At 30.3% G+C, this 11,937-nt stretch overlaps 1 protein-coding gene across 2 annotated transcripts; it reads left to right on the top strand.

The window, feature by feature from the left end:
- The first annotated feature begins 5,135 nt into the window (after positions 1 to 5,135).
- Positions 5,136 to 8,869, top strand: LOC105782897 (serine/threonine-protein kinase D6PK). Of its 2 annotated transcripts, none has more exons than XM_012607975.2 (3): positions 5,136 to 5,358; positions 6,092 to 7,215; positions 7,895 to 8,869. In XM_012607975.2, exons 2-3 carry the CDS (start codon positions 6,317 to 6,319, stop codon positions 8,757 to 8,759), a joined length of 1,764 nt encoding a protein of 587 aa, XP_012463429.2. In that variant the 5' UTR covers positions 5,136 to 5,358; positions 6,092 to 6,316; the 3' UTR covers positions 8,760 to 8,869. The 2 variants fall into 2 exon arrangements, with proteins under 2 accessions (XP_012463429.2, XP_012463430.2); XM_012607976.2 differs by lacking the exon at positions 5,136 to 5,358 and adding an exon at positions 5,539 to 5,711.
- The last annotated feature ends 3,068 nt before the right edge of the window (positions 8,870 to 11,937 follow it).

The raw sequence follows: 11,937 nt of genomic DNA on the forward strand, positions 1-11,937 counted from the left end.
CCTTACCATTTGGATGTAATAGATCTTCTCTGCCTAGATAATTTCTAAACCTTGCTATCTCTCGCAATTCTTTTTCTCCTTCTTCTCAAAGTTCTCTTAATTTCAGGATCAAAATAATACTCTTCGTTCTTGGGAATAACTCTACTCATAAACTAACAACAAACTTGAAAAAGAATCAAAAGCAACTAAATAAGCTCAAACTAACAAAATTAAATCGATAATAACAAACTAAAATTCATCAATTTGTTGATCCCCGACAACAGCGCCAAAAACTTATCACGTGTGAATATGTAATGCGAATGTGCAAGTATACATGTCGAATCAAGTAATAAAGTGATAAGTGAGATCGTCTCTATAGGGATCGGAATAGGTAATAATATGGTTAAGTTATTACTATAAACTATACTAATTAGGCTTATGGCTAAGTAAACAGAACAATGATTTGAAATGAAGTATTAATGTATGAAATATAAAAATCAAATAATGAATAAAATGTTGTGGCAATTCTACAAGACAAAGTTGAGAGGATTGAAGCTATTGAATGGGAATGTTGGAATTACTTGGATTATATCTTAATAACATAATAATGTCATGGCAAAATCTTGACCAAATTACTGTTCAGAGTATAACTAATGCATTCTATTTCTTTCGAGAGCTAGAATTAAAGCTATTATTCTAAGTCTTTGTATGTCTACAAGTATCGAGAACAATACCTAAAAATATTCTCCATTACTCTGTACAAATCACAACTCTATGTTTAGAGTGCTACGAGTATTCATTCGAGTACTCGCTCGTATCATTCGATCACGATCCAACTTATTTAACCTTTTCAAAATTAAATCAAGTCTAAGGATATACCATGCATTCATCTATGCCTAGAACTTGTATGCATATATTTAAAATAATCCAAACCGAATAAGACAGTAGATATATTCAAAATATCACCATGATTATCAATATATCAAGATAGATCGAGTAATTCCAACCTAAATGAAATTAGCTCATGGGTTGGGATTTTATTAGTGTAACAGCCTGAAATTGGGCCTAGTCGGAACAGTGGTTTTGGGACCACAAATGTAATATGTTGAAAATTTCTACAGTAAGATATTATCCTTGGTATAGTAAAATAAGGAAATAAAGTGATAAAAAGGGTAATATTGAGTTATGTCAACATTGGGAAGTATATTATGACATATTAATTCAAGAAAGGATTAAATCGCAAAAGTGAGAAAAGTTTTATGGGTCAAGAGTAAATATTCAAAATTTGAGGGGTTAAAGTGTAAATACAAAAAAGTTGAATGACCAAAGGTGTAGATATTTTAAGGGTGGAATGATCTAGAAACTAAGAAAAATGGATGGATTAGGACCAAATTGAAAAAGGTGAAGAATTTTGAGGGACTAAATCGTAATTTTACCAAATTAAGTGATGACTAAAGGATGGAATTTTAAAAGATCATAAAGGGAAAAATGGTCATTTAGAAGAGAGAGAAATCTAGAAGATAATGATGATGTTGGAGATATTTTAGATTAAATAAATAAATAAATATTAGTTTATTGATATTTTAATTTGATTTTTAAATAATATTTTATTATTTTATTGTTTAGTATATATATATGTGGAAAGAAAGATGAAAAAAAAAAACCAACCAACCCATCATCTTCCATGCATCCAACGTGAGGAGAAGAGAGAAAGAAAGAAAGTTTTGCTTTCTTTACAATTTGGTCCCTCCTTCAAAAAAATTACCTTTTTCACCTAAAAATCAAAAGAATTTCCATATCCATCAAGAGAGAAAAATAACAAGGAGACTATGGGGAGCTAGAATATCAAGTTAGATTCAAGAAATAGAGGCTGGAGGAGAGAGAAAATCAAGTTAAAGATTGAAATCAATTGAGCAAGGTAAGAGCATCAAGATTTCAATATATTTTTGAGTTAGATATTATTGAAAAAGTATGAAATTGATGTTAATGTAGGGTTTTATTATATAAGGTTTTATGTTCTTGATATGTTAGTGAAGAGAAAATAAGAGAAAGTGATGAGAAATAGTGTAGAGAAGGAAAATAATAGTGTTATAAACTTAGTAATCAATATTTTGCACCAAAACAGTTTTGGACAAGAGCAGTAGGTTAACTTTGAAAAATCACCATAAATTGTGGAAATCTAATTAGAGGATGAATAAAATATGAAATTATATATTATTGAGTCTAGTTTCTTATAGAAGAAACGTGTAAGAAATATAATTGTAAATCATGAGATATAATAAATTTTGTGAGACAAGGTCAGAATGATTTCGGGTTCCTCTGTACTGACTTTGGAAAATCATCAAAAATTTGAGAAAAATAATTAGAGGCTTAAATTTATATGTTTAAATCCTTAATGAGTCTATTTTCAATAGAAACAAATGGAAACATCATTAGAATTTTTTACGAGGAGATAATTAATTTTTAGTGAAGAAGGGTCGGAACTGTTAGACAGCAGAATAAGGATGACTTTAAAGAATAAACTATACTTATTGGCTAAGCCAAAAATTTTGAAAATTTTATGGTAAGAACATGTGTGAGTCTAGTTTTAGATAAAATTTACGGATATTAATTTGGAGTTCTTTATCTCAATATATAAATAATTTAGTGACTACAACTCAAGTGGACAGCTTTGAATGAATTTATATAAGTAAATGGTGAAATTATAGATAATGTTACCTATAAGCATGTTACATACATTAAGGATGTGGAATGGAGAGGAGGAGTATGAAAATATATGATTATTTAACTAGCATGAGTTTTCATTAAAATGACCAATTTACATGTTTTAGGTCCAAGGACTAAATTGAACAAATGTGAAACTTTAAAAGTAAATTTGTAAAATGTCAAAAGTGATCAAATTGCATGAAATGGATTGGTTATTTATCTAAATTACAAAATTGAATGAAATTTAGAACAATATTGGGTGGAAATATGAGAAAATAGAAAATTTCCAAAATGTCCCTGAATTTTGGTATTTCTGCAATTTAGTCCGGTGAGCTAGTATGAGCTATATTCTATATAATTTTAATTGAAGTGAATGCTATTTGGTAATGAATATTATATAAATATGTGTGTTTTATTATTGGAATCGAATTGTTATTGGTAATATGCATAATTATTTGATGCATTTAAATGATTATCGGAAGCTCGATTGGGTTGGAAGCTTGTTGGAGATATATCACATTATCCATTGGTTCTATTGGTAATTTTGGATGATTTCATTCTGGTTATAATGACTTGTATAAGTTAAATTGGTTAATGTTAGCTCATAAATGTTTTGATTTTAATTGGTCATAAATATGAATGTTTGATGAAATGAAATGTCTGAAAATTAATTTGTAAACTCCGGTAATGCTCTATAACCCTATTCTGGAGAAGGATACGGGTTAGGGGTGTTACAATTAACAATTTAAAAATCACAGAAGTTAATTAACAGAATGAAGGTAGAACTTCAGGAAGCTTTCGCCACTCCAGCTTTCACTTCGACACTACTGAATCGTGCAGGACCCAAGGCTGATTGCCCGTCCATTTCCTTGCGTATCTGCTCTCCTCTTAAGCTGCTACCCTATCCTTTTTCTCTGGAATTTTTCACGAGTTTTTCTGGAGAGAAAACTGTTCTAATCCCCTTTAAAAAATCATTGTCCTTCTTTTCTCTGTCCTCTTTTATAGGGTAGGTCCCCCTCTCTCAACACACACTTTTCTCCCTCTTTTTTAGTTAGATTTATCTGGTACACATCCAACTGGCTAAGAGTGACGAGGACTGAGTGCTGCATCAACATTTTCCTAAAATTGCCATGACATTTGTGTTGGCAATCCATCCAACCTTTTGTCATGGTAATATTTCACTTCCTTCATTCTCTTCCTCATTTTTCTCATTTTCTTCATCCTTCCTGCATCTGCTGCACACAACAACCAATTCCTTTCTTCCCAATAGTAAAAGTAACGTGAAATGACATTTGAGGCACAATCCAAGCGTTATTATGCAATGTTCTAAAAATAACCTAAAAATGCAAATATATTTACTTAAGTACAGGCATTTAATTGAGCTTAGATGTTCGAAATATAATTCTTTTCAAGAGTTATCAGTAATTGTGTGGTAATGTCCAAGATCTGGATCTGGTTAATCGGATCAGGTTGAGGGCGTCACAAAGTTAACGTGATGATAGGGATTTTAATTAGAAAGAAATTTCAATTAATCAACCTAGAGTTAGTTGCTCTAATGCTTGAAAGAGATATTTGTATAATTTAGGGACTTTTACAGATCAAGATACTAAGTAAGGAAATTGCATAATTTTGATTGATGGTGACAGATGAAATCTAGGTTAAATAATAGAAAGACGATAATTATCAGTACTTTTAGTTTTCGTGGGAATGATATCTTTGCTCACCGTAGCTATACTATTAATTGATAGATGCACTTGCCTTAGTCAAATTTTTAGTTAGTTCCGTGAGACATCAAATCCGCTTGGTTAAATTCAATAACTAGTTCTTTACTATGTGTAATGTTGTAGATTTAGTCTATAATATCAAATTGGATCATTCTAAGTCCTTATACTTTTCGAAATTTGAAATTTTAGTCTTGACATAAATAACCATTATTAATCTATTAACTAGATTTTTAGTAAGTAATATATAGAAATAACAAGTTGGTATGGTATTACACATATGAAAATATACTTGTCACATCGATTTTGGAAATAGTAGAATTTATCTTAACGAATTTAAAAACATTGTTTGGTAAGAACCAAATTTTATAATTTAAAAAGTATAAAGATTAAAATGATCAAATTAAAGTATAAGAATCAAATTCTCAATATTCATAAAGTACAAGAATTAATAGTAGAATTTAATTTTTTAATTAATGGAATCTAAATATTTAGAAAATATATAATTTATCTGGTACAATCCATGTATCGTTCATTTTGGTACCAAAAATTATATATATTATGCTAAAATTAGTATTTATTTTTTATTAAAATAAAAGAGATAATCTTTATTGGTTGGAAATAAAATAAAATAAAATAAAAAGCTTTAATAGAAAAAAAAAAATAGGTCCCAATGTATTACTATTATTTGATGGAGACCATTGTGTTTTAAGGGAAAAAAAAAACAAAATACATGCATTTGGAAGTTTTACTTGAGCTTTGACCCATCTTTTCTCTCTACTTTCATGGTAGATCCAACATTTCTCTCACAAACAAAAGCTCCTCTGTTTATTATCTCTCTACAGTGTTTAGTAAGTGAATGAGAGAAGAGAAAGTTGGTTCCTTTTTTGCTCCACTTCTAAAGCAATGGCCTTCCAGCGTTCTTCTGATCTAATCTTTGAAACTCTCTCTGGTACTTTCTTCTTTTATTTCTCAAAGTTTCCCTTTTTTGTTCTTAGCTTTTAACTGGTTTTTATCATTTACTTACTCTATTATTTTTTGAGCTTCTACTTTGTCTTTTAGCATATGGTTCTTAGTGGGGTATTGGATCCAAAGGTGGGTCTTTTGTATTTTTGAGAGATCTCCATTGAATCTTCTCTACTTTGTTCTTATCTTCTCCTTTTTGGTTCATTGTTTTCTCTTTTTTCCTCTCTTTTGGAGAGAACTTTGAATCGATTACTACATTTTTGCTTGATTTCTTTTACCCCTATTTTTATTTATCTGCCCTTTCTAATCCTGGTAACTGAAAAGGATTGCCATCTCTAGGTAGATTTTTCATTTTTCTTGGTCTTTTTTTTTTTGTCGCTTGTTGGTGAGATATTGATCTGGTTTTGCATGCAATTCTATGTTTTTATTCACTTTTTATTGCTTTTTTCCTCTTTTTGATTTTCTGTTATCCTTAATATTGGATGAAATGGCAAAGTTCATCTAGGTAAAGATGAATTTCCAATTCCAATTTACTGATTTGGGTTGTTTCTGGTATTTAATCTTGTAAAGGGAGTTCTAATAATCTAGGGTTTGATCTTTATTTCATGTATCACCTAAGTTTTCTGATGTAATGAATCAAGCAACTGTTTGTGGTTTGTGGATTTTTCATATAAAGTATACAATATATTTTGATTATCTTGTGAATATTTTGTCTGCAGGTGTTAGTTTTCTGTTCTTTTAATTGTGCAAATCAGTTTTAGATGATGGAGAAGAAGATGGAAGTAACTAGGGTCGCCTGTGGAGGGAACTTTTTGTTGATGATCGGGGGAGCGTAATGGGTTTCTGTGGTCCAATCTATGTAACAAGTTTGCTTTATTTTGACGGGCTCGAAATCTGGTGTTGGAGCTTCCCCGGGAAAGCAGAGGAAACCATCTGGTAGCCAAATGGCCACCAAAGGTGATTCTATTCGGCCTTCACCTATACAAATCTCAAAGACAAGCAAATTGGTGACAGTTACACCAAAGACAGTACCAAAGGGTACACAGCAAGTTGCATCCGAGCAAGATTGTGTTGGAATGATAGATGAAATAAAGGGTTCGAAAACGTATAAATTAGGGGCCGTTGATTTGTTGACAAAGAAAGTAGATTTGGGTCTATCCTTGAGTCATCCGAAAGAAGTTCCCAGTCATGTTGGTTCTGAAGTGTGTCAGGATGGTGGACTACCAGAAGGTTCTGGTGAAGAAGAAAAGAAAGCATCTGAACATGGAATTAGTTCAGCTTCGGCTAAATCGAGCGATGGGGCCACTGGCCTTGTCAAGACTAGTGGAAGTGCTAAAGTTGGTGATCATCCTGATTATACTGAGAGTGGTAAGAGCAGTATGTGTAGAGGTAGCACAAGCAGTGATGTAAGCAATGAAAGTTCGTATAGCAGCTTAAGTAGCCGAATCAACAGACCTAATAAGACAAACGATATAAGGTGGGAAGCTATACAAGCTGTCCAAGGAAAAGACGGCGTATTGGGTTTGAACCATTTCCGATTATTGAAGAGATTGGGTTGTGGGGATATTGGAAGTGTATACCTTTCAGAATTAAGTGGAACAAGGTGTTACTTTGCAATGAAGGTGATGGACAAAGCATCTTTAGCAAGTCGTAAGAAACTACTTCGAGCTCAAACCGAGCGAGAAATACTACAATCCCTGGACCATCCTTTCCTTCCAACATTGTATACCCATTTCGAGACTGATAAATTTTCATGTTTAGTTATGGAGTTCTGCCCTGGCGGTGATTTGCATACACTACGACAGAGACAACCAGGAAAGCATTTTACTGAACAAGCAGTAAAGTATGCAAATTCCTCCTAGTTATAACATGCATAGAGTTAAATGTCTATTGGAGTTTCCAGAAGACTTAATTAATCATTGGTTTTAGTATTACTTTTAGTATCCTTGCAACATGCTGCATTGTAGGTTTATCTGTTATAACTGATAATAGGTATATGACGCAACATATAGATGAAACCATATTGTTTATTACTATGTTACTCCAACTTTCGTGTTTGGACATGGGTATTGGGATATGACCCTTCAAATACATTGAAAACTTAGAAAAAAATTACATACCTGTATGCAGTATTCACACTCGAGTACGAGTAACATAGGTTCATCTGTGATTTGTGGCTGGTATATGACCAATTTGTTTGAATCTCTCTCTCTCTAGCTGAAGAAATTAATTTATTGTGATTGTTGCGAAGGGTTAGTTTATGACCGTACCGTCCCAGATTGTATTTACTTCTCTTTAACACATTTGTGGATCTGATCAATTGATTCTGATTAAAAGGATGAGTTTTGTATAAGAGAACAACCTTGAATTTCTTTTACCCTGTGGTTATAAGGTTGATATTCTAACAGTTGCTGTTTTGCTTAAATCATGTGGCAAAGACCGATTTGTTTCTTTGTAACTCAATGGCAATAAGATGAAACTGAAGTCTGATAGTCATTGCTATGTTTTTCTTTAATATGCAGGTTCTATGTAGCGGAAGTTCTTCTTGCTTTGGAATATCTCCACATGCTTGGTATTGTTTATCGTGATCTCAAGCCGGAAAATGTCCTTGTTCGAGAAGATGGACACATAATGCTTTCGGACTTTGATCTTTCCCTCCGTTGTGCTGTCAGCCCGATACTAGTCAAATCATCATCACACGAGTCAGAACCCTTGAGAAAGAATCCAGTTTATTGCGTACAACCAGCTTGCATTGAGCCCTCATGCATTCAGCCATCATGTGTGGCTCCTACAACATGTTTTTCACCTCGTTTCTTTTCATCAAAATCCAAAAAGGACCGAAAACCCAAGAATGAAATGGGGAAACAAGTCAGTCCATTGCCTGAGCTTATTGCCGAGCCAACCAATGCGCGGTCCATGTCGTTTGTGGGAACCCACGAGTACTTGGCACCTGAAATTATCAAAGGTGAGGGACATGGCAGTGCAGTTGATTGGTGGACCTTTGGGATCTTCTTGTACGAACTATTGTTTGGTAAAACTCCTTTCAAAGGGTCTGGGAACCGGGCAACACTCTTCAACGTTGTAGGGCAGCCCCTGAGATTTCCTGAATCACCCGTCGTAAGCTTTTCAGCCAGAGATTTGATAAGGGGCTTGCTAGTCAAAGAGCCACAGCAGAGATTGGCGTACAAGCGAGGTGCAACGGAGATTAAGCAACATCCTTTCTTTGAAGGTGTAAACTGGGCTTTAATCCGTTGCGCGAGTCCGCCAGAGGTTCCAAAACCAGTTGAGGTTGAGCGGATTCCAGCTCCAACATCATCAGCTGGTAGTAAACCTGCTGTTCCTGCAACCAAAGATCAAAATAACTATCTGGAATTTGATTTCTTTTAAATTATTCTCAGAACCATTTTCCTGTTTGTTTTTTTCTTTTTCCATTTCAGAAATGTAGAATTCATGAAATGTTGATGATGATATTATAAAAAGAAGATCAGCCATTGAAAGATCTGTCTTATTTCAGCATATATAATCCCTTAGTGCCAAAAACAGCTTTGCTTCCACGTAAAAACTAAAAATGCATTTGATCACACAAGCTTTCTCAAAAGTTGCTACTACAGAAATTGAACTGATTCATTACTGGGAAGCAAAGGAGTAGAGCAAAACCAAAATGCAGAATTTAAAGTATTGGTGGTTATTTTCCACACAAGTTTTGGTTGATGCCATCCAGTACTGGAATAATCACCAAAATTGTATGGGCATTTTGATATTTTCAGTTTAAAAGATAAAAAGTACTCCGTTAATTTTGACTTGAATGATATTATTGACCATATGTATGACATCTATTTACTAATAATGTTTGAGTCTATCTCTTCGCTGCCTGTTTTTGCCTAGCTTCAACTTTTACTCCATTATTATATTCTCCTCCTATTTGTTAACAAAAGCTAAACCACCTCACCGTCACACCATGCTTCAATTTTATAGAAAAAAGAAGTTATTTTTCCTTTTTTTAATTTTTAAACTTGTTTTTTTTGTCAAATCATCCTAAAATGGATAAAAAAGTTAATTTTTTTTAACTTTACTGACGTGGCATACATGTGGATTGCCACGTGGATGACATGTCAGCATTTAATTAATTTTCTAAAATTTAAAAATTTAAAAAATTTATTTTTAAAATTTTTAAAACACTAATATTATTAAAATATTTAATATTTAAAAATTTAATTAAACGTTGACATTTCATCCATGTGACAAAACAAACTTCAATTTTTTCATCTATTTTGAGTGATTTGACAAAAAAATACAAATTCAAAGGATAAAAGAGATGATAATTAAATTAAAGGCTAAAATAACTTTTTTTTAAGTTGGAGGACAAAAAATGTCACTATACCTTAAATTAATAAAAACTAAAAATAATAATACACCTAATGTTAAATTTAGCTTTTAAAATTTTTTTGTCACTTTTATCTATTACTCTATGTACATTTCATAAATAATTCAAGAATTTATTAAAAATTCAACAAATTTTAAAAAACTCATAATAATTTTAAAATATAATCCACATCAATAATGAAATGCATGTAGACTGTGAAACGAACTATCATATCAATATCATTATAATTTAATAGTTTAGTAAAATTTTATCTAAAATAAATAATTTAACTAAAATTTAAAAGTTGATAGTCAAAGTAATCTCCAAAAATAAAATCACTATCAAATTAACAAAATAAATAAATATTAAGAATTAAATTTATCATTATGTTAAAATTATAACCTTATAAAAATAATAAACTTAATTACATTTGTTATACAATATTAAATGTGAGGATAAAATTACACAATTTAAATCTGTCTTACATGAATATTTGGAAAAAATATTAATTTTCACTCAATACAAATTAAGAAAAATTAATTACATTTTAAATTAAAAGTATGTAAACATCAAAGTGAACACAAGTTTTTACTTAAGAAATATTTTTGAATTGAGTAAACTATTAAAATAGTCATTTTTGTTTCCCTCAAGTTAAATTTTAGTCATTTATGTTTGAAATGTTATGTTTTAGTCACTTACGTTAACGTCTTGTAACATTTTAGTCATTGAGTTGTTAACGGTGTAATGACAAGCTGACATGGCACGTTAAATCACCATTTCAAACAAAAAATTTAGGTTAAATTATACAATTGATCCTCATTTTTTTTTTCGTTTTGAGCAATTTTATTTTTTTTATTTTTTTAACTTTCATTTTTTTTCTCTATTTTTCATTCTCTTCTACTTTTCCATCTATCTTCTTCCCTTCCCCGTCTCTTTTAACGTAAAATAAAATTAAATTAAATTGCTCAAAACGAAAAAAATATAGGGACCAATTGTATGATTTAACCTAAATTTTTATTTAAAATGATGATTTAAAATATCAAGTTAGCTTACCGTTAACATAATTGACTAAAACATAATATTTTAAATATAAATAATTAAAATATAACCTCAGACACAAGTATTTGGTAGTTTACCCTTTTGGATTTTGCTTACACTTCCTCCGCTTCAATTGCTTACATTTTGTTACGCTTATACCGAGAACTAAAATGGGGGACGAGGCAACACGTCTTTTGCTTCCACGTGGCAGTCTGCGATATATTTTTAAACTAATTTATTTTCATTGCGTTTAATAATTAAAATATATTAAATTATTTTTAAAAATTAACTGATTTAAGTTGTATAATTATACTTTCAGTTAAAATTTATTTTAAAATTTAAATTTAAAAATTTTATATTTTAGATAAGTAAAATATAGTTTTATTGTAAAAAATTTTGATTTTAAAATTTTGATTTTAAAATTCAATGAATAATTGAAAGTTAAGTAATTATATAAGATAAGAATTTCAAAATAAAATTTGAAAATTTTGGATATTGCTTTTCTTTAGAATTTGAGTGAAGAAAATAGCATTTCATATATAAAATTTGTTTTTCTGTAAAGTAACAAATTTGATTTTTTTAAATAATAAGAAGTTTGGTTAAAAATAATACCAATTGGAGTTTCCAAATAAATTTTGTAATCATAAAATGAAGTAATTTTTTGAAAAATATGGAGGAACATACTATAAATTTCGAAATGAAAGGAAAATTAAATATAAAGAAAAAAATAAAAGTATTTATAGAATACTTTCAAAAATATATATTTATAGAATAACTGACTCTTCTCAAAATAATTGTGATAAATATAAATTTTCTTTATCTCAATATATATCCTTGGTAGTTTTAACTTTAACTATTTAAATCTAATTGACTAAAAATATTTATAATACATAATTTGCAAAATTGTTGAAAAATCACGTAAGAATATATAAGTCCAAATCAAATTTGGTAATAATAAAGAATAGATGATGTTACATTAAAATAAATAAATTTGATAGCATATTTTTAAATAATTAAAATATAATTCTAAATTTTGAAATGAAATTGATTATGTATTTTTAAAAGGTCAAATTTAGCCATTAATGTTATATTTTTTGTCAATTTGGCTCTTATTCGTTTTTTTAACTAAATTTGACCTTCAACCTTTTAAAATAGTCAAATTTG

Source organism: Gossypium raimondii, chromosome 13 (assembly GCF_025698545.1).
Source record: "Gossypium raimondii isolate GPD5lz chromosome 13, ASM2569854v1, whole genome shotgun sequence".
Taxonomy (NCBI): Eukaryota; Viridiplantae; Streptophyta; class Magnoliopsida; order Malvales; family Malvaceae; genus Gossypium; species Gossypium raimondii.

Excerpts from the sequence above, each read along its gene's own strand:
- LOC105782897 (XM_012607975.2), top strand. The coding sequence starts at position 6,317 with ATGGCCACCAAAGGTGATTCTATTCGGCCTTCACCTATACAAATCTCA. Across the intron at positions 7,216-7,894 it reads TTTACTGAACAAGCAGTAAA|GTTCTATGTAGCGGAAGTTC; the intron begins GTATGCAAATTC and ends TTTAATATGCAG.